General features: G+C 41.7%; 1 protein-coding gene and 1 pseudogene across 6 annotated transcripts in view; both read right to left on the bottom strand.

Moving 5' to 3' along the window:
• Zfp709l3 (zinc finger protein 709-like 3) overlaps positions 1-22,665 on the bottom strand; it is a 38,545-nt gene extending 15,880 nt beyond the window's left edge. For 3 of the 6 annotated variants that reach the window (XR_010053550.1, XR_010053549.1, XM_063264478.1), the window contains exons 1-2: positions 22,519-22,665; positions 5,933-6,059 (exon numbers count right to left, since the gene is read on the bottom strand). Coding sequence is in view for 4 of the 6 variants with exons in the window: in XM_063264478.1 (XP_063120548.1) it covers positions 5,933-6,059; positions 22,519-22,521 (130 nt within the window). In the remaining 2 variants the exon portion in view is untranslated. Of the gene's footprint in view, positions 1-5,932; positions 6,060-9,334; positions 9,701-21,428; positions 21,496-22,518 lie in introns of all 6 variants that reach the window. The other 3 variants (XM_063264481.1, XM_063264480.1, XM_063264482.1) reach the window with 3 other exon arrangements.
• On the bottom strand, positions 18,602-18,753 carry LOC120094030 (U2 spliceosomal RNA; annotated as a pseudogene).
• Positions 22,666-22,907: the final 242 nt, after the last annotated feature.

Genomic DNA, 22,907 nt, shown 5'->3' with positions numbered 1-22,907 from the left:
ACAAAATAAAAGTGATAAAGCAGCCGCTTACCTTTCTAACAAAATGAAACAATTTTTTACATGACATAAAACCTATTACAGGTATTCCCCATAATCTTACAAGTCAGGCAATTGTGGAAAGATCTAATCATACATTAAAAGAGATGTTATTAAAAGAAAAAGGGGGAAAGATAAAGACCCCTAGAGACAGATTAAAAAATGCATTATTGACTTTAAATAATTTCAAATGCTAATGAAGCAGGAAAACAGCTGCTGAAATACTCTTTCAAGGATGTTTTAACATCACAAAGGACAGCAAGGGAGGAATTACAATGGCGTGAGGCTACAGGAGATGAAAAACTGGATTCCATCAAAACTAATTAAAACTCTTCATGAGCAGGGGTTGGGGATTTAGCTCAGTGGTAGAGCGCTTGCCTAGGAAGCGCAAGGCCCTGGGTTCGGTCCCCAGCTCCGGAAAAAAACAAAAAAACAAAAAAAAAAACAAAAAAAAAAAAACTCTTCATGAGCAAGACAGGTGTTATGGAAGCATTTGCAGCTGACATGGTGTAATGGCTATTCCTGGTTGTCAACTTGACCGTATCTGGAATGAACTATAACCCAGAATTGGGAGGATCACTTTTGATCCTGATCTTGAGGCTGGGAGATACAACTTTCTGACCTGGATCTTGGTATGGAGATCTTGAGGCAAAGTGGCTATGAATCCCAGGGACTTAATGCAAAGAGATCTCTGAGTTCAAGGTCACCTGGACCAAAGCAAGTCCCAGACCCAGGCGTGGTGGTACAAACCTTTAATCTGGGACACCCCGTCTGCTGGAGACTTACATAAGGCCATTGGAAGAAGGAAGTGTCTCTCCTTTTTGTGCTTGCCTGTGTGCCTCTTGGGACTGAGCCACTGCTAGATCCTTGGACTTCATTCACAGCTGCTGATGACCGTTGTTGGGGAGTTGGACTACAGACCATAAGTCATCTCTTACTACACAGAGACTACCCATAAGTTCTGTGACTCTAGAGAGCCCTAACTGAGACACATGGACAGCATGGTTTAGGGGGGAAGAGGGGGAGGGAGGGAATGATAGATTGATTTTGAAGCAGACGGCTGATCCTCCTACCTGCAGACAGCTTAGAAAGTAGCCAAGGATGAAGAAACACTAGATCCAGTGTGTGAATAGCCACTGAACACGACAGCCTTACTACTTGCCTTGCTGTCTGTAGTAACTGTACAGGTAATGGAGACAAATCATCCTTATTGGGCTTATATCCCTAATATTCCAATTAACAGAGTAAGCTGGGAAGACATGGACATTCCTGTGTTGTCAATGACTCTTCTTGTCTGCCTGGTCCTTATGACAATCATGGACCTGCTCAACCTGCAGAGGAGGGGGAAGGACATGTAAATTATACTGTGGGAATAAAAGGGATTCCTATTTGTGTGGGCAACGGAATTGTCTAAGTATAACTTCCCCTATTTGCATCTCTAGAATTGATCATACTACTACCCAGAATTCTTACAGAAAACTTAGGCTTTGTGCATTTGGATTGGAGGGACAACAGATTAACACACTAGCTCCACAAATTAACCTTCTTGCAAATTATGGATTACTAACAAGGAATCTGATTGGACACATTTATGGATTACTAACAAGGAATCTGATTGGACGCATTTATGGATAACTAACAAGGAATCTGATTGGACACATTTATGGATTACTAACAAGGAATCTGATTGGACACATTTATGGATTACTAACAAGGAATCTGATTGGACACATTTATGGATTACTAACAAGGAATCTGATTGGACACATTTATGGATTACTAACAAGGAATCTGATTGGACACATTTATGGATTACTAACAAGGAATCTGATTGGACACATTTATGGATTACTAACAAGGAATCCGATTGGACACATTTATGGATTACTAACAGGGAATCTGATTGGACACATTTATGGATTACTAACAAGGAATCTGATTGGACACATTTATGGATTACTAACAAGGAATCCGATTGGACACATTTATGGATTACTAACAAGGAATCTGATTGGACACATTTATGGATTACTAACAAGGAATCTGATTGGACACATTTATGGATTACTAACAAGGAATCTGATTGGACACATTTATGGATTACTAACAGGGAATCTGATTGGACACATTTATGGATAACTAACAAGGAATCTGATTGGACACATTTATGGATTACTAACAAGGAATCTGATTGGACACATTTATGGATTACTAACAAGGAATCTGATTGGACACATTTATGGATTACTAACAAGGAATCCGATTGGACACATTTATGGATTACTAACAAGGAATCCGATTGGACACATTTATGGATTACTAACAAGGAATCCGATTGGACACATTTATGGATTACTAACAGGGAATCCGATTGGACACATTTATGGATTACTAACAGGGAATCTGATTGGACACATTTATGGATAACTAACAAGGAATCTGATTGGACACATTGGCAGGGACCACTGACACAGGCATGACAGTGTGTACTGCAATTATTAGGGTGCCCACTGCACAGGTGAGAATCCTTGGGTGCTCGTGACTATCTCCCAAGGAGAAGGCGTTAGAGCATTTATGCTTGAGGGTCTTCAAATCCTTGACTATATTCTCACTCAGACTTGATATGACAATGAATAAAACTGTGGAGCTTGTCGCTGCTTCTAGACACTTTCATGGAGAAGCATGGAGTTGGGATGTCAGGCCCTCTGCTACGATTTGATAATTCTATTCAGACTAATCTGCGGAAATTAGCAAGCACATTTCATCCACTTGAAGTGAGAACATAAAGTTGAACTTCAATAATAAAAAATTTTCATTTGTCCTTTTCTTTAAAGTCATCCCTTTTACGGCTTGTGCCATTACCTTATTTGGTACTGAATGGACCTGTGCAATGACACCGCAATGATTACAGCATCATCTAAACATGCTGTACACTTCATACCTGTGTCAATGCCAATGTGTCTTTAAATGATGCTTTTGAAAGTTTATGTATTCTCAGAGCAAGACCAGCAGTCTGGGTGCCAGTGAGGCTGTCAAGACCATGGCAGGACTCACCTGTGCTGATGCTAGTACTGAGGCTGGCTGAAAGGATATTAAGAACTCATGGATGGTGGGATGGATAACTGTTGTGGCCCTGAGAATCATCGCATTAACTGCTATGGCTACTGCTGCTATCAGGAATTGCCTTCAGCAGCAACACCATTTGGTCAATGTTGCCATGGCAAGGGCCATACATTTCCAGTAAACCTTTTGGCTCAATTCCCAACTCCACCTGAGAGCAGTTATGTCATATTCCAAATAAAAGGCAGACAGCTTCTGCCCTCTTTTTCTTTCTCTTCTTTCTTTCATCCCTTCCCTTTGTCTCATTCTCCCATTAAATCTCTCCACATGGAACCGTGTTGGTTTATTCGGGTGCCGGCCGATATTTAAACAACAACAGCTACCGCACTTGGAGTTCCACTTCATAAAGAAGTTCAAACTAATGCTGGCATATGCATTCTTATGCACCTCAATTCAGCAAAGCAAGATGAACAGGGAAACAGCTGATGAAATACGTAAACTGAGACAAGCTGTAAAACTCATTGGAGAGCAATTAGAATCATTGAGAGAGCAAATGAAATTGAAATATGATTGGACTGATATTACTTACTGTATTATGCCTTTGAGATTGAATGACAACAAATATGGCTGGAAAAAACTTAAAATGAATTTGTAAGATCATCTTAATTCTTCTCAAATGTTTTATGATTTGCAGCAAGAAACTGCAGAAATGTCTTCCAAGGAGCTGCCTAAAATAACAGGGATGGAAGCTATAGAATGTCTAACCAACGCTGTCGCTTCCTTAGGTCCTAGGAATCATTATGATAAGTTTCTTCCCTTCGTGATTTTTATAATACTCCATAGTGATAACTTTACGGATTTTTGAAATGTAGGCTGATTTATTTGCATAAAACGGTTACACAACTAGATACACAAAAGGCCATATTTACTGCACAACTCTTTAATTCTCCAATAATAATTATATCCCTAACAAATTTGCTTAAAAACAAAAAGGAGGACGGCTTAGTCATATGTATGGAAAAGTCTTTGGATTTGGCTTTAAGTGAAATGTTTCAGCAAGGCCTTCGGGTCAATCCACAGAGGCTGAGAAATTGTTTTGAGACTGTTTGGATGTTGAAGAAATGTTCTCTCTCTAGAGAATTTGCTATTGGTGCTACATGAGAACTTACAGGGCACCAATCTTGTTCTTCACGTATTCCTGGCAAATCTGGGGTTCTAACTATTATTGCTAGCCATGGTCAAAATGGAGTGAGATTTATGTAGGTCACCTGCTCTCATGAGCAGCAAGGGCAAGATAATTTTTGTAGCTAGAACTTTTCCCAGCCCCAATTACCCTTTTATGATGTTTGAATAAAGTAACTGGAGTAAGCTAGCTGGGTGTCAGTCTTCCCTCAGCTGAATCCCTCTGCTCCATAGAAAAATGAAGGCTTAGCATATTGGTGAACTTCTCTCTCGTCCACATGACCCATGAACAACATCGATCAACAGCTTTGAACACATTGGTACAGAAAACAATTTCCTAAACAGAATACCAATAGCTCAGGCTCTAAGATCAAGAATTGATAAATGGAACCTCATGAAATGGAAAAGCTTCTGTAAGGCAAAGGACACTGTCAAAAAGAACAAAATGGCAGCCTACAGATTGGGAAAAGATCATCTCTCACCCTACATCCAACATAGGGCTAATATCCAAAGTTTACACTGAACTCAAGAAGTTAGACACCAACAAACCAAACAACCCAGTTAAAAAATGGGGAACAGAGCTACACAGAGAACTCTCAAGAGAGGAACCTCAAATGGTGGAGATGCACTTAAGGAAATGTTCAATATCTTTAGTCATGAGGGAAATGCAAATCAAAACGACCCTGAGATTCCGTACACGAGTCAGAATGGCGAAGATCAAGAGCTCAAGCGACAGCACGTGCAACGACGTGAAGCCTCCATTGCTGGTGGAAGTGAAAACCTGTATAACCACTCTAGAAATCAATCTGGCAATATCTCAGAAAATTGAGAAAGTTCTATCTGAGGACCCAGCTATACCACTCCTGGGCATATACTCAAAAGATGCCCCAACATATACCAAGGACACATGGTCCACTATGTTCATAGCAGCTCTATTCATAAAAGCCAGAAACTGGAAACATCCCAGATGTCCCTCAATGTGGAGAGCTCTTGGGGCTGCTTCTAGGAATTTGATGAGGATATTTGACATTGGGCTAGGACAAGGAAGCAGGCTCAAGAAAATACAGCCAAGGAATGTGTTCCTTATATCTTGATCATCTTGATGAGGCCCTAGAAGCAGTGACCTCGGGACCTGTGTTTATGCTTTGTTCCTTCACTACTTTGTTTATGCCTTAGGACTGGCCTCATTCTTTGTATGTACTCAGAATGACATAAAAGCAGACTGAGAGAAATTAAACCCACTTCAGCTTCAGCATAAGCTGGGGTCCATATTATAATATTGTCTTTTCTTTTTTACTCCTCACTTCCTCCCTTGCAACCCTGTTGACTGAGCTGGCTTAGTCACCTCAACCAAAGAATGGACGCAGAAAATATGATGGTTCATTTACACAGTGGAATACTATGCAGCTATTAGAAACAAGGACATCACGATTTTTTTCCTTCAGGTAAATGAATGGAACATTATCCTGTGCAAATTTTAGTGGCGTACCTAAGAACCATGTCTGATATTCACCACGTTCTTCCTTTATCAAAATGTAAGCCACAGGAGTACACCAAAAAAAAAAAAAAAAAAAAAAGAAAAAGAAAAAGAAAAGAAGAAATAAAGAAAAAGCTTGTTCCTTGTTTAGAGAGTGAAGGAAACTCACATTCTTACCTATAGCAGTGAGGTTCCAGTAGGTCTCCAGCATCACATCTTTGTAGAGACTCTTTTGGAAAGGATCCAGCAAAGCCCACTCTTCATGGGTGAAGTTCACGTGCACATCCTCATAGGTCACTGCAGCCTAAAATGCCCCATAGAAGTACATAATAGAAATGGTGAGACTACACTGCACATGTACACTTCACTGAGAATCTACTTATGCACTTCTGCATGCGTCACAGACTTTTTCCATATGACAGAATTCAAAATGCAGTCAGTGTGATCTTAGAAGGAAACAGAAAAGGAGGACCACACCTCTTTGAATTCCATAGGACACTGCCAGAGAAATGACAACTAACAAGTAATACGGAGAGACGCTAAAACTAATCAACCCTATTGATTATACATTAGCAAAAGTGTATCAAAAAAAAAATCCCTATCTTCAAAAAGGGGTGGACCTTTTAATAGAAGGTCTCAGGAGGAAGACACAAGTGATTCCAGCCAGAACTGGTCTATGCACTGATTTCCATGACTGCCAGAGCTAAGTAGTGATACACCGTCTCAAGAAAACAAACCGAAAAATACAGAAAGTACTTAGGGGCTCTTTCAAAATTCCTCTGAAGAGTTAAACATTCACTCCAGTCCAATACTCGTCTATCAAAACTTACAATGCCCCAATTTTAACTGTAAAAGAATATGATTCATGTAAAATACATGAATGCAGTTTTATTAATTTACTAAACTGACATCAAATTCTCAAAAATGTTAGGGAATAAATGTTGATCTAAAATCAAAGCCAAAGAGCATGGACAACAAAGATGGGTGAACAGAAGAGTACATGTTGCTTTTGAAGAAGACTTGGATCAATACCCAACACTGGCTTTGAGGTTCCCAGCCATTCATAACGCCAGATCAAGAGAATCTAAGGGTCTCCTTGTCTTCAGTGAGCACCAGACAAATAGATGGCCTGTGCTACTTACACGCGTGTGTGTAGGAGTGTGTGTGCGCACACACACGCACACATGCACGTACACGCATGTGCTCCTGCATGTGCATGTGTCCTGTCCCGGTGACAAACAGCACCCTCTGCCACAGTTCCAAAGTGAAGATGTGAGTTAAGTCCAGCACAAGAGGAACCGCTTGACAGGTACAAAACCTACTCCATCAGCCAAAGTATAAAATGAAAACATAATCTAGAAAATCCGCTTATTGAGGAGAAGCAGCTGCTTCTGTTTTATACTGCACTTTTCAGAGATGGGGTCTGTAATGGTGGAGATGGTGTGGGTGCACGAGAAGGAAGCATGGGGCACAGTTTGAACCAACAGAAGACTTAAAAGACGACGAAGTGTGCAAGGGAATAAGCACTGAAAGCCTTCCCCAGAGACTAACTTCCTCCAGAAAGGATCCTCCTCCTAAAGGTTCCGTAAGCACTCCAGTGAAAGCCACAGCCATGAGACAAATGCTCACATACACCATTCTACCTGGATGAGTTTTCATTCAACCCACCACATTTCAACACAGGCCATGACATGCTCCTGGGCAGAGCCCATCCCAGACACATTTTGCATTAACAAAACATATTTAGTCCACTTCAAAGATCTTCACATTGTAAAACAGTTCCAACACTGTTCCAATGGCCAAAGTTTCTCCAGAAACTAAAGGCAAGATCTTGACTGTGACACTGTGTAAAAGCAAAAATCAAATTACATCTTCCCAACATACAATGACACAGAATACGTATGTCCTTTCCAATGAAGTAAGAATGGATTAGACTAAGGCAAGAATAAAATCTTGCTGGGCAAAACCCGTCTTGGAACTCTATGTCAGCCACCTTGGACATTAGTTTCCAAGACCTTAGATGGCTCTTTCTCTATGAAATTTTCATCTTCATTCATGGTTTCACAGAAAGGGCAAATGCCATGTGATTTATAGGTTATTGTAACCACATGGCATAAACAAAATGGTCAACACTCATGAATTTCCTGGTGTCACTCCATCAGACTAAGGAGATGTCAGACTTCCATGCTGTGTGTTTGCTTTATTTTTACACATTGAATTACCTGATGTATATACTGGCTTCCAACTGGGAAATTCTATTAGCCAGGAACCTCCAACAAACACCTAACTATCAAGTTATCAAAGGAAGCTTTGAATGATCTACACTGCTTAGACTTCGAAGACTCATGAATTTGCATCAGCCTAGAGAGCCAACCTTGGTCAGCACACACCCCAGGGGAACCAAACTAGGCTGCAGGTGCTAATGAACCACTGCCAGTGAGCAGCTAGGACAGCTGGAGACTGCAGATACAGGTGAGGCTGGGTCTAATGCCTCACCTCACACTCCCACCCCCCACTGGTAGTCTCCATGCCTGTTTTTACCTAAGACACGGCCTGACTCCAGTTCCACCTGTGGTATACAAGCATGCCCTAAGAACCTTACAGCCATTTTTCAGTTGCTTTGACACAAACAAGCAATGAAAACCTTCTAACCTTCTAACACTGTTTCCTTCTCAATTATTTTACATGTTTTCTGTATACTGTAGCCTATAGTCCTTAAACTACAAGTGAGTACTTAATCCCAGATGGCATTTTTTGAGGAAGGGGGAGAGAGAAAAAGGTTTAGTTTACTCACAGTGTCAATGACATTTTACCACCAAGAACAGTGAGGTGAGAAACTCAAGCAGGGCAGGAACCTAGGGACAGAAGCTGATGTAGAGGCCACAAAAGGTGCTGCTTACCGGTTTGCTTGCCATAGCTTTGTCAGCCTGTTCCTTATCAACTAATCGCTCTACGAAAATGCCCCAGCCACTTTATGGTCTTTGTGAATTTCATATCATGCACCCAATCCCATTCATCATATCAGCCTTTTGCCCTTGCAACCTCCCCAGACAGAAAAGAAAAAGAAATCTCATTGTAGGAGCTGTACTATGTCACAGTGTGGGCCACGACACACCCTTCTGTTTACACATCTTTACTTGCAAGTGTTCGTTGAAATGACTCATTCATTGGCCTGGTTCGAGACCTCTGGCTTTTACTACACTATCAATCCTGGATCCCCACCAGGATTGTTGTTGCCCCATGTCATAGAGATCCTACAGCTGTGGATCTGTAGGACCAGCTGCTTCATTCACTAAGGCAGTTCATAGATGTGGTAGATGCAGGGGTGGGCTAACTCATAGCCTTGGATCTAGACTGGGTGGTGAGCCTCCCACACCCTTACCACCAGGATGAGCTCTCCAGCGCTGCACTAGCTACATCACCCAATGGAACAGTCAGCAAGGGGCAGGGCCAGCTCCCCCACTGTCATGCCCTCCTTTGGGCCCTGCCCTGGGGAGCTGGTTCATCTGCACAGGGTCCTGAGCACCTACACAGGCCAGGACTTTACCATGGCCTCAGGGTGCATCACATTCTACTCACAGAAGGCTGTTCCTATCCAGCTTTGCAGATGCAGATCCACTTTTCTTCACAGTGCTCAAAGTGCCTGCTTCTCTTTTCTCGAATCTCTCTACCTCATATGTGTCCATCACAGTGGATCACGCTACGGGCAGGCCATGTGGTGGGCGTGATCTCTGGATGTCTTCTTCCTGCCTTTGCTGTCAGCAGGCAGGGCCTGGTGTTAGGGTCAAACAAATGACACTTCTCCTGATTACTGCCATTTTGTTTTCAGCCTCCATTTTGATCGTAAGGTGAAATTAAATTCAAGTTCCCAGGCTCGAGGGACCTGAGGACTTTGAAGATGGCAGACCAACTTCCTTCTTATTTTGTCCCGAAACATGATTGTTCCTAACCACAAAAAAACAAAACAAAAGAAACAAACAAACAAAAAAATCAAATGCGAGCCTTGGGACCACAGAGGAAAACACCAAACGCCATCTGGAACCCGGGTGCACGGAAGCTCCCAGAAAGGGCGGCGCAGATCTTCCTGATTGCTGCCCCCGCAGAGAGCTCATAAGCAACACCCCACGAGCAAACCTGAGCCTCAGGACCACAGGTAACACAAACCTTCCTGCTCCAAGCCACCTGCCTGGTGAACCCAAGACACACAGAGGCAAAATTCCTCTAGGACCGGACACTTCCGGTTTTTAGCGGGATTCCCAAACCCGCGGATCCCTGCCCGCAGCAGCTCACTGCTCCCAAACCCCATGGGAGAGAGAGCTCACCGCGTGGACAGGTGGGCACTCCTGAGACTGCAACACTGCCCACCCCTGCCCACATCCCTGGCCTAAGAGGAAACTGTATATGGCCTCTGGATTACTGGAGATAAGGGCACAGGAGCAGCAGGTCCCCTGCGTCTGAGACACCGCTGGAACCTGAAGGAACGGACCAGATAAACAGTTCTCTGCACCCAAATCCCGTGGGGAGAGCTAAACCTTCAGAGAGGCAGACACGCCTGGGAAACCAGAAGAGACTACACTCTGCCCACATCTCTGACTCCAGAGGAAAACACCAAACGCCATCTGGAACCCTGGTGCACAGAAGCTCCCGGAAAGGGTGGCGCAGATCTTCCTGATTGCTGCCCCCGCAGAGAGCTCATAAGCAACACCCCACGAGCAAACTGGAGCCTCGGGACCACAGGTAAGACCAACTTTTCTGCTCCAAGCGACCTGCCTGGTGAACTCAGTGCACAGGCACAGGAACAACTGAAGACCTGTAGATAGGAAAAACTACACGCCCAAAAGCAGAACACTCTGTTCCCATAACTGGTTGAAAGAAAACAGGAAAACAGGTCTACAGCACTCCTGACACACAGGCTTATAGGACAGTCTAGTCACTGTCAGAAATAGCAGAACAAAGTAACACTAGAGATAATCTGATGGCGAGAGGCAAGCGCAGGAACCCAAGCAAAAGAAGCCAAGACTACATGGCATCATCAGAGCCCAATTCTCCCAGAAAGCAAACACTGAATATCCAAACACACCAGAAAAGCAAGATCTAGATTCAAAATCATATTTGATCATGATGCTGGAGGACTTCAAGAAAGACATGAAGAGCTCCCTGAGATAAATGCAGGAAAACATAAATAAACAAGTAGAAGCCTACAGAGAGGAATCACAAATATCCCTGAAAGAATTCCAGGAAAACACAATCAAACAGTTGAAGGAATTAAAAATGGAAATAGAAGCAATCAAGAAAGAACACATGGAAACAACCCTGGATATAGAAAACCAAAAGAAGAGACAAGGAGCCGTAGATAAAAGCTTCACCAACAGAATACAAGAGATAGAAGAGGGAATCTCAGGAGCAGAAGATTCCATAGAAATCATCGACTCAACTGTCAAAGATAATGTAAAGTGGAAAAAGCTACTGGTCCAAAACATACAGGAAATCCAGGATTCAATGAGAAGATCAAACCTAAGGATAATACGTATAGAAGAGAGTGAAGACTCCCAGCTCAAAGGACCAGTAAATATCTTCAACAAAATCATAAAGGAAACTTCCCTAACCTAAAGAAAGAGATACCCATAAGCATACAAGAAGCCTACAGAACTCCAAATAGATTGGACCAGAAAAGAAATTCCTCCCGTCACATAATAGTCAAAACACCAAATGCACAAAATAAAGAAAGAATATTAAAAGCAGTAAGGGAAAATGGTCAAGTAACATATAAAGACAGACCTATCAGAATCACCCCAGACTTTTTGCCAGAGACTATGAGAGCAGGAAGATCCTGGACAGATGTCATACAGACCCTAAGAGAACACAAATGCCAGCCCAGGTTATGTATCCTGCAAAACTCTCAATTAACAAAGATGGAGAAACCAAGATATTCCATGACAAAACCAAAATTACACAATATCTTTCTACAAATCCAGCACTACAAAGGATAATAAATGGTAAAGCCCAACATAAGGAGGCAAGCTACACCCTAGAAGAAGCAAGAAACTAATCGTCTTGGCAAGAAAACAAAGAGAAGAAAAGCACAAAAACAACCTCATATCCAAATATGAATATAACAGGAAGCAATAATCACTATTCCTTAATATCTCTCAACATCAATGAACTCAACTCCCCAATAAAAAGACATAGATTAACAAACTGGATACGCAACGGGGACCCTGCATTCTGCTGCCTACAGGAAACACACCTCAGAGACAAAGACAGACACTACATCAGAGTGAAAGGCTGGAAAACAACTTTCCAAGCAAATGGTCTGAAGAAGCAAGCTGGGGTAGCCATTCTAATATCGAATAAAATCAATTTTCAACTAAAAGTCATCAAAAAAGATAAGGAAGGACTTCATATTCATCAAAGGAAAAATCCACCAAGATGAACTCTCAATCCTAAATATCTATGCCCCAAATACAAGGGCACCTACATACGTAAAAGAAACTTTACTAAAGCTCAAAACACACATTGCACCTCACACAATAATAGTAGGAGATTTCAACACCCCACTCTCAACAATGGACAGATCATGGAAACAGAAATTAAACAGAGACATAGACAGACTAAGAGAAGTCATGAACCAAATGGACTTAACAGAAATTTAAAGAACATTCTATCCTAAAACAAAAGGATATACATTCTTCTCAGCTCCTCATGGTACTTTATGCAAAATTGACCCTATATTTGGTCAAAAAACGGGCCTCAACAAGTACAGAAAGATAGAAATAATCCCATGTGTCTTATCTGACCACCATGGCCTAAAGCTGGTCTTCAATAACAATAAGGGAAGAACGCCAACATATACGTGGAAGTTGAACAATGCTCTACTCAATGATAACCTGGTCAAGGAAGAAATAAAGAAAGAAATTAAAGACTTCTTAGAATTTAATGAAAATGAAGGTACAACATACCCAAACTTATGGGGAAACAATGAAAGCTGTGCTAAGAGGAAAACTCATAGCTCTGAGTGCCTGCAGAAAGAAACAGGAAAGAACATATGTCACCAGCTTGACAGCACACCTAAAAGATCTAGAACAAAAAGAAGCAAATACACCTAGGAGGAGTAGAAGGCAGGAAATAATCAAACTCAGAGCCAAAATCAACCAAGTAGAAACAAAAAGGACCATAAAAAGAATCAACAGAACCAAAAGTTGGTTCTTTGAGAAAATCAACAAGATAGATAAACCCTTAGCCAGTCTAAGGAGAGGACACAGAGAGTGTGTCCAAATTAACAAAATCAGAAATGAAAAGGGAGACATAACTACAGAATCAGAGGAAATTCAAAAAATCATCAGATCTTACTATAAAAGCCTATATTCAACAAAACTTGAAAATCTGCAGGAAATGGACAATTTCCTAGACAGATACAAGGTACCGAAGTTAAATCAGGAACAGACAAACCAGTTAAACAACCCCATAACTCCTAAGGAAATAGAAGCAGTCATTAAAGGTCTCCCAACCAAAAAGAGCCCAGGTCCAGACGGGTTTAGTGTAGAATTCTATCAGACCTTCATAGAAGACCTCATACCAATACTAACCAAACTATTCCACAAAATTGAAACAGATGGAGCACTACCGAATTCCTTCTATGAAGCCACAATTACTCTTATACCTAAACCACACAAAGACCCAACAAAGAAAGAGAACTTCAGACCAATTTCCCTTATGAATATCGACAGAAAAATACTCAATAACATTCTGGAAAACCAAATCCAAGAGCACATCAAAACAATCATCCACCATGATCAAGTAGGCTTCATCCCAGGCATGCAGGGATGGTTTAATATACAGAAAACCATCAACGTGATCCATTATATAAACAAACTGAAAGAACAAAACCACATGATCATTTCATTAGATGCTGAGAAAGCATTTGACAAAATTCAACACCCCTTCATGATAAAAGTCCTGGAACGAATAGGAATTCAAGGCCCATACCTAAACATACTAAAAGCCATATACAGCAAACCACTTGCTAACATTAAACTAAATGGAGAGAAACTTAAAGCAATCCCACTAAAATCAGGGACTAGACAAAGCTGCCCACTCTCTCCCTACTTATTCAATATAGTTCTTGAAGTTCTAGCCAGAGCAATCAGACAACAAAAGGAGATCAAGGGGATACAGATTGGAAAAGAAGAAGTCAAAATATCACTATTTGCAGATGATATGATAGTATATTTAAGTAATCCCAAAAGTTCCACCAGAGAACTACTAAAGCTGATAAACAACTTCAGCAAAATGGCTGGGTATAAAATGAACTCAAATAAATCAGTAGCCTTCCTCTACACAAAAGAGAAAGAAGCCAAGAAAGAAATTAGGGAAACGACACCCTTCATAATAGACACAAATAATATAAAGTACCTCGGTGTGACTTTAACCAAGCAAGTAAAAGATCTGTACAATAAGAACTTCAAGACTCTGAAGAAAGAAATTGAAGAAGACCTCAGAAGATGGAAAGATCTCCCATGCTCATGGATTGGCAGGATTAATATAGTAAAAATGGCCATTTTACCAAAAGCGATCTACAGATTCAATGCAATCCCCATCAAAATACCAATCCATTTCTTCAAAGACTTAGACAGAACAATTTGCAAATTCATCTAGAATAACAAAAAACCCAGGGTAGCTAAAACTATCCTCAACAATAAAAGGACTTCAGGGGGAATCACTATCCCTGAACTCAAGCAGTATTACAGAGCAATAGTGATAAAAACTGCATGGTATTGGTACAGAGACAGACAGATAGACCAATGGAACAGAATTGAAGACCCAGTAATGAACCCACACACCTATGGTCATTTATTTTTGACAAAGGAGCTAAAACCGTAAAATGGAAAAAAGATAGCATTTTCAGCAAATGGTGCTGGTTCAACTGGAGGTCAACATGTAGAAGAATGCAGATCGATCCATGCTTATCACCTTGTACAAAGCTTAAGTCCACGTGGATCAAGGACCTCCACATCAAACCAGATACACTCAAACTAATAGAAGAAAAACTAGGGCAGCATCTCGAACACATGGGCACTGGAAAAAATTTCCTGAACAAAACACCAATGACTTACGCTCTAAGATCAAGAATCAACAAATGGGATCTCATAAAACTGCAAAGGCAAAGGACACTGTGGTTAGGACAAAACGGCAACCAACAGATTGGGAAAAGATCTTTACCAATCCTACAACAGATAGAGGGCTTATATCCAAAATATACAAAGAACTCAAGAAGTTAGACCGCAGGGAGACAAATGCAGGGAGACAAATAACCCTATTAAAAAATGGGGTTCAGAACTAAACAAAGAATTCACAGCTGAGGAATGCTGAATGGCTGAGAAACACCTAAAGAAATGTTCAACATCTTTAGTCATAAGGGAAATGCAAATCAAAACAACCCTGAGATTTCACCTCACACCAGTGAGAATAGCTAAGATCCAAAACTCAGGTGACAGCCAATGCTGGTAAGAATGTGGAGAAAGAGGAACACTCCTCCTTTGTTGGTGGGATTGCAGACTGGTACAACCATTCTGGGAATCAGTCTGGAGGTTCCTCCGAAAATTGGACATTGAACTGCCTGAGGATCCAGCTATACCTCTTTTGGGCATATACCCAAAAGATGCCCCAACATATAAAAAAGACACGTGCTCCACTATGTTCATAGCAGCCTTATTTATAATAGCCAGAAGCTGGAAAGAACCCAGATGCCCTTCAACAGAGGAATGGATACAGGAAATGTGGTACATCTACACAATGGAATATTACTCAGCCATCAAAAACAATGCCTTTATGAAGTTCATAGGCAAATGATTGGAACTGGAAAATATCATCCTGAGTGAGGTAACCCAATCACAGAAAAACACACATGGTATGCACCCATTGATAAGTGGCTATTAGCCCAAATGCTTGAATTACCCTAGATGCCTAGAACACATGAAACTCAAGACGGAATGATCAAAATGTGAATGCTTCACTCCTTCTTTAAAAGGGGAACAAGAATACCCGTGGCAGGGAATAGAGAGGCAAAGATTAAAACAGAGAGAGAAGGAACACCCATTCAGAGCCTGCCCCACATGTGGCCCATACATATATAGCCACCCAATTAGACAAGATGGATGAAGCAAAGAAGTGCAGGCCGACAGGAGCCGAATGTAGATCTCTCCTGAGAGACACAGCCAGAATACAGCAAATACAGAGGCGAATGCCATCGCCAAACCACTGAACTGAGAACTGGACCCCCATTGAAGGAATCAGAGAAAGAACTGAAAGAGCTTGAAGGGGCTCGAGACCCCATATGTACAACAATGCCAACCAACCAGAGCTTCCAGGGACTAAGCCACTACCTAAAGACTATACATGGACTGACCCTGGACTCTGACCTCATAGGTAGCATTGAATATCCTAGTAAGGTCACCAGTGGAAGGGGAAGCTCTTGGTCCTGCTAAGACTGAACCCCCAGTGAACATGATTGTTGGGGGGAGGGTGGCAATGGGGGGAGGATGGGGAGGGGAACACCCATAAAAAAGGGAGGGGGAGGGGTTAGGGGGATGTTGGCCGGGAAACCGGGAAAGGGAATAACAGTCGAAATGTAAATAAGAAATACTCAAGTTAATTAAAAAAAAAAAAAAAAAAAAGAAGATTTAAAGATATGGAGGCTGCAAATGCCAGACCACGGTGCCTACCTTCAACTAGCACAGAAAGTTTTCAGACAAAACACTTAGGCCAAAAGGACTAGTGACCGGTCAGCTAGACCTCCTGCAAAATATTTGTTAACATTAATTGCATTTAGCCAATGCTGTGAAAATGGTCACTCTTAATTGAATCTTCTAAAGCACTGTGTAAAGGGTTCTCTTACTCTGCTTTATCAATGAAGTCGGGCTCACTTAGTTATGGGCTTGGGTTCTCATCTGTTTGGCTTGTTTCTTTGGGTTTTTCAAGACAGGGTTTTATGTAGCCCAGGCTAGCCTCAACCTCACTATGGAGCCAAGGATAACCTCAAACTCTTTATCCTAATGCCCCTGATTCTTGAGTGCTGGGACTATAGATAAACATTACTGAATAGTTTAGGGGCTGGGATTGGACCAGCACCCACCTGCACCATTCACTGTGATATAAAGGAATCTGGCACACACCAGCAGAGTTTTATTTCCAGTGAAGTCTCTTCAATAACAAGGTGTGCTTTGCTTCACAGCTGCACAAATGGCAACTCATCACTTTCATTACCAAAAGCAATAAAAAGTCTTGTAGCACTTATAAAATAATGAAACACATGATGAACTATGTATGTGACAATACACTTCACATTGACAAGATTGACAAGTTTGGGTCTTACAGTGAAATGGAGATGTACAATAAAAGTCCTGAAGGGTTTCAGACTGTGTGGCATTAGTCTAAAAAAATGAATATTCACCCTATTTATGTATATTCAATTCTGGTTTCTAAAACAGGCTTAATAAAAGACATTATTCCTTGGCACCAGAAAAAAAAAAAACAAAAACAAAAACCAAAAAAAAAAAAAAAAAAAAAAACCAAATGCTTCTGATTGATGAACAATTCTAATTGTATCTTGGCACAGATGCTCCTAGGTTTTGTAATTTTTCTGCTTAAATGCTTACTAAGATTAACATTCAGGGATGCAGTCCACTCTTAAGTCTGTGCTGCCTAATTCCAATAAGATCTTGCTTTGTGTGGGCTCTTGTGCCTGCTTGCGTTGTTTTGTATTTTCAGACACAACATTTGGTGCCCTGGATAGGAACTAAATGCCTACCCACTTGAGCCACAGAGCTGAACTTGCAGCATCTGAGACTGTTTTTCAGTCATCTGGACCTCTGGAGATAAGCTTGTATTCTGGTTTCTAATTGGCACCATCTGAGACACAAGAGAAACTAGACACAGTATTGCTCCTATGGTCAAAGTTGGATGGGAGGTGTCCTGGCCCTTCACTGATTCCCTTTTGGTGGAATATCTGTTCTGGTTCTGTGCATTGTGGTCTGTCCCTGTCTGTCAGTTTGTATCAAGTTTCATTTAGCTTGATTTTTTTTTTTCAGTGTTTCACATTCAGAGAAATGGGCCAAATTTCATTTGCCAGCAGTTCACCCCTTGACCTACTGACTTTAAGTATATTCATGGGGGGAAAGTGGCTACAAATTGATGCCACTGCTAAACACCAGAGACTATAAAATCCCTATCTTATGATACAGCAGAACAATAACCCAATGTAGTCTGACAAAGAACTTGAGGCAGTTTCTCAACCTATGAGTCACAACCATTTGAGGGTGAAAAGACCTTTCACAGGGGTAGCCTCCGGTTGACTGTAAGTCAGATGCTTATTTTTATGGCTGGGGTAACCACAACATAAAAAACAAACAAACCAAAACACCAATGTTAAAAGGATCGAGCATTATAAAATTTGAGGCTCAAAAATATGTGTCTCCTTACCTAAGGTCTCTTCAGGCTATCAGAGACTGATTTAAAGATATATATCTAACCTCCTTGATTTTACTAACATTGTTAAGGCACAGCTATTCTGACAAACTAAGTTATATAAAAAACTGTTGTGTTTTATAATGGTGTACTATATCAGGATCAAGAAAGTTCCCAGTCTATGTTTAATAGTCTTATCTTACGGTGGGAATGGTAGCACATGCCTTTGATCCCAGCACTTGGGAGGTAGAAGCAGGCAGATCTCTGTAAGTTGGAGACTGGCATGATCTACAAAGAGAGTTCCATGATGGCTTGGGCTACATGAAGAAACCTTGTCTCAAAAAAGACACGTCTTATCTTAATATTCAAAGAGCTTCAATTCAGAAATTGTCATTTTTATTAGAAACTGTTAAGGATACTAAAAAATGAATTAATATTCACCTTATAAATAATCAAATTCCTTAAGATGTTCAGAACTATATTTGTAGTCATGATAAATCCTACACTTGATCTTAGCCAAAAGGCCGAGAAGCGATGTCATGATAAATCCTAATGGAATTCCCAAATGAGCCTTATCTAACCTCCTGTTTAATGTCTTCAAGATACAGTCTAAAGAAAAAGAAAGCAAGCAAACTAAAGCCAGACAGGGCTTGTTTAACTCAGATGTGCTTGGGAGATACTGGCCCTCAAACCTGTCCTAGATCCACTGAGCATGACAGTTAAGATGTTTCCATTTTTAGTACGACAGAGACTCTCAGATCCAGGTAATGAACTCCAAAGTCTCCAAGAAGAGAGGGGAACAGCAGCCGTAGGCTTAGATTTCTCAAAACCTACTTTCATAATGATTTTTTTTTATCTTTATTAACTTGAGTATTTCTTATTTACATTTCGATTGTTATTCCCTTTCCCGGTTTCCAGGCCAACATCCCCCTAGCCCCTCCCCATCTTCCCCCCATTACTGCCCTCCCCACAACAATCAAGTTCACTGGTCTCTAGACACCAACATGAAACAACTGAATCTCAAAAAAAAAAAAAAAAAAAAAAAAAAAGCCCAGAGCAGCTCTGTGCCCCAGCTCTCTGTTCCCAGATCCAACTGGGAGAAAGCTGGCCTCCAGGAGTGCTGAAACACCTGCAAGCACAGGTAGGATTACCACTTCTGCTCAGAGAGACCTGCCCGGAGTCCTCCTGACACAGGAACTGAGGAGCAGTCTGGGTCAGGATCCCTCGGGTTTCCATCTGCGGCCAGAGCTGACACTCAGTCAAGGAAAATGCATAAAGCAAAAAGCCCCTAACCCAGAACATCCAGGAAATCCAGGACTCAATGAGAAGATCAAACCTAAGGGTAATAGGTCCAGGACTCAATGAGAAGATCAAACCTAAGGGTAATGGGTATGGAAGAGAGTGAGGACTCCCAACTTAAAGGGCCAGTTATGTCTTCAACAAAATTATAGGAGAAAACTTCCCTAACCTAAGGAAAGAGATGCCCATAAACATACAAGAAGCCCACAGAACTCCAAATAGATTGGACCAGAAGAGAAATTCCTCCAGTCACATAATAGTCAAAACACCAAATGCACTAAACAAAGAAAGAGTATTAAAAGCAGTAAGGGACAAAGGTAAAGTAACATATAAAGGCAGACCTATAAGAATTATACCAGACTTCTCAGCAGAGAATAGGAAAGCCTCTGGGCAGATGTCATACAGACCCTAAGAGAACACAAGTGCCAGCCCAGGCAACTATACCAGCAAAACTCTCAATTACCATAGATGGAGAAAACAAGATATTCCATGACAAAACCAAATTTACACAATATCTTTCCACTAATCCATCCCGACAAAGGATAATAGATGGAAAACTCCAACCAAAGAAGGGAAGCTATACCCTAGAAAAACCAAGAGAAATCTTTCAACTAAGGCATAAGAAGAGAGCCACAAAAATATACCAACAAAAAGAAAATAGGAAACATCAGAACATACTGTCTAATGGAGACCAGCAGGCAGAACTAACTGAAACTTAATCTGAAATCAGCTACTGCCTTATGTTTCCTCCTGCAGTTTACCCAGTAAAGTATTCCTTTTATTCTAGTTTCAAGAAAGAAACACACAAATCTCTTTCTTGTTACTGATATGGCCAGCCCACTACATGATTCAAATGAGTATTCTTAGAACGGTGTGGTGCTAGAAACCTTTAATCCAAGAAATGAGGAGGTTGTTTCAGAAAGGCAGCAAGGCCTTGGTGGCTGAAGAAGGCAGCCTGAATCAACATGAGAGAGCTTGTTGTAAAATATTTTTCTGAATTTTTGCCTGAAGGTGAAGCTGTTCCAAATTAATGTGCCTTCCCAAAGAAAATGACACCATGCACTTATTGAGCTTAGTAAATAAAAAAATCTCACTATAATGACAAGTCTCCATCTTTAGCTAACAGCTTTTGCAAAAACTTCTGTAACTACACACTGCAGGCGTATACATTCCACATATGCTGTCAACCTGCTTAATGGCGCTCACTGCCTCTAGTAATTCCAATAAGAATGGTGCCCACAGGCTCATAGATTTAAATGCTGGTCATTAGGGAGGTGCTCCTTGACAAGGGCTAGGACCTTTGTTGCCGTGGAGTTTGTGTTCTTGGAAGAAGCCTGACACTGGGCTGGGCTATGGAGTTCCAAATGCTCAGGCCAGGCTCACAGGCTCTTCCTGTGGCTGATGATCTGGATTAAAACTCTCAACTACTGCTCCAGCATCTCATCTGACAACGTCCCAGATACTCCCTACTGTGACATTAGGGGACCAAACCTCTGAAACTATAAGCAAGCCCTAATTAAATGATTTCCTTCAATAAGAGATGCTATGATCATGGTGCCTCTTCACAAAAATAGAACTTTACTGATCTCACTGCTTGCTAAGATTGCTTTCAAGCAATCCACGACCACCTGCCCACAACAGCACCAAACACAGCGGGAATATAATATCAATCATCAATCAGGAGAATACTCTATACATTTGCCCACAGGCCAGTTTGTCTAGCTTGTTCCAATCTAACCAAACCTGACCAGCATACCTACAGAGTCATCTCCTATAAGACCCAAAGATAGTTTCCTAAGCAAACCTACATTCTTTTAATTCTCAGTTTTCATCTTGTGCACATGCATGCACATGTGTAAATTTTTGAAAATCTGTCAAGTTTAAGACTGGCTCAGCAGTTAAAGCCACTTACTGCTCTTGCAGAAGACCTGGGTTTGGTTCAGAACGCATTTGTGCTGGCACAAAATTATCCTTAGATTCTGTTGCAGAACATAGAAATATGTATTAATACAGAGAAATACATAAAAGTATGACAAACATGTAGTCAAAACTATAACTTTCTAATTAAAAGACTCAAGGAACTTGGTCAACGGAGAAAGATTCAATAATTTTGAACAAGGAGCCTCAATATTATTTCAGTGCAAATTTTAGATATATATTCAAAAAAGTCCAATTTAAAAAAATCTAACGATTTCTTGGCAGTTCTGGTGCCCAACTTTAATCTCAGCACTCAGGAGGCAGAGGCAGGTGTAGCTCCCAGCCTGCAATACAAATAAAGTATCAGGACAGCCAGGGATATAGAAAAACCCTGTCTCGAAAACCAAAACGTCTAACGATTTCTGCGAAGAACAACAGAAAACCGATGACAAAAGGTCATCATGAACAGAAACATGAGCAACACAAGACTGAACAGACAGCACAGTGACACCATCTGACTTCAAAACTCTCCTACACCTGCAATAAAGACTGTGCTGCTGAGAAAGAATAAAGAGATCAGCAGAACATGAGAGAGCACTCAGAACAAAATCATAATTAATATTGGGTCAATGACAAGAGACCACAGTGAGGCTGGCCTTCCTGGCACGCGTGACTGGACCCCCGTGGCATCTACATGCGAATGTGTTAATAAGGCAGACTTTAAACCTGCGCAGAGTTAACTGCAGACGGATCCTACACCTCAATGTCAAGGGCCAGGGGAAGAACTTCTAGACGACACCAGACAAACTAGAGCTCCGCCAGTCAGCACTGTCTCCCCTGACAATAAAGGCCGCGCGTGCCCGAGCTCTGCAGCAAGCCCAGAATGGTTTCCAAGCACAGCTCCCGCTTCCCACGCTGTGAGCCCAGGAGAACTAAGTCAATGAGAGGTTTGAAGCGGGACCAAACCTCCTGAACAAACGGAGTAACACAGGGCACTGCGTGTCGCCGCCGGTTCCCGCACCCCGGGTCAACCCCACACGGGCTCCCGCGGATCCTCCACACATGGGGACGGCGGCCCCGCTCACCATAGCGCGGATTCTGACCTCATCCACGCTCTTCTCACAGCTGTGGGAAGCAGGGTCCCAGCACAGAGCACGGACCGAGGAGAGACTTCCTCAGTCAACCAGAGGCAAGGCAGACCGGAAGTTCCCGCCTCTATTCCGACTGATGTTCCGCCTCGAGGCCCTGATTAGCGAGTGACGCTTGAGTGACACGAGCAGCTCCCTTAGAGACAGAGTGCTGTGAAGGAACACAGCACAGCCCTACATTCCACCCCAGGCACAGAGTGGAGACTGGCATTGCATAACTTTCACCTGGACTGCAAAGTCAACCCTGCACTTAGTAGTGAAAGCTAGAAGTTTTAAGGTTGCTCCCCCCCCCCCCCCCCCAGACAAAAGTTTAGAGCAGAAGAAAG

The sequence above is a fragment of the Rattus norvegicus genome, chromosome 7 (genome assembly GCF_036323735.1).
Source record: "Rattus norvegicus strain BN/NHsdMcwi chromosome 7, GRCr8, whole genome shotgun sequence".
In the NCBI taxonomy this organism is placed as follows: Eukaryota; Metazoa; Chordata; class Mammalia; order Rodentia; family Muridae; genus Rattus; species Rattus norvegicus.
The sequence above is the reverse complement of the archived record's forward strand: the minus strand, read 5'-3'. Positions and strand labels throughout refer to the sequence as shown.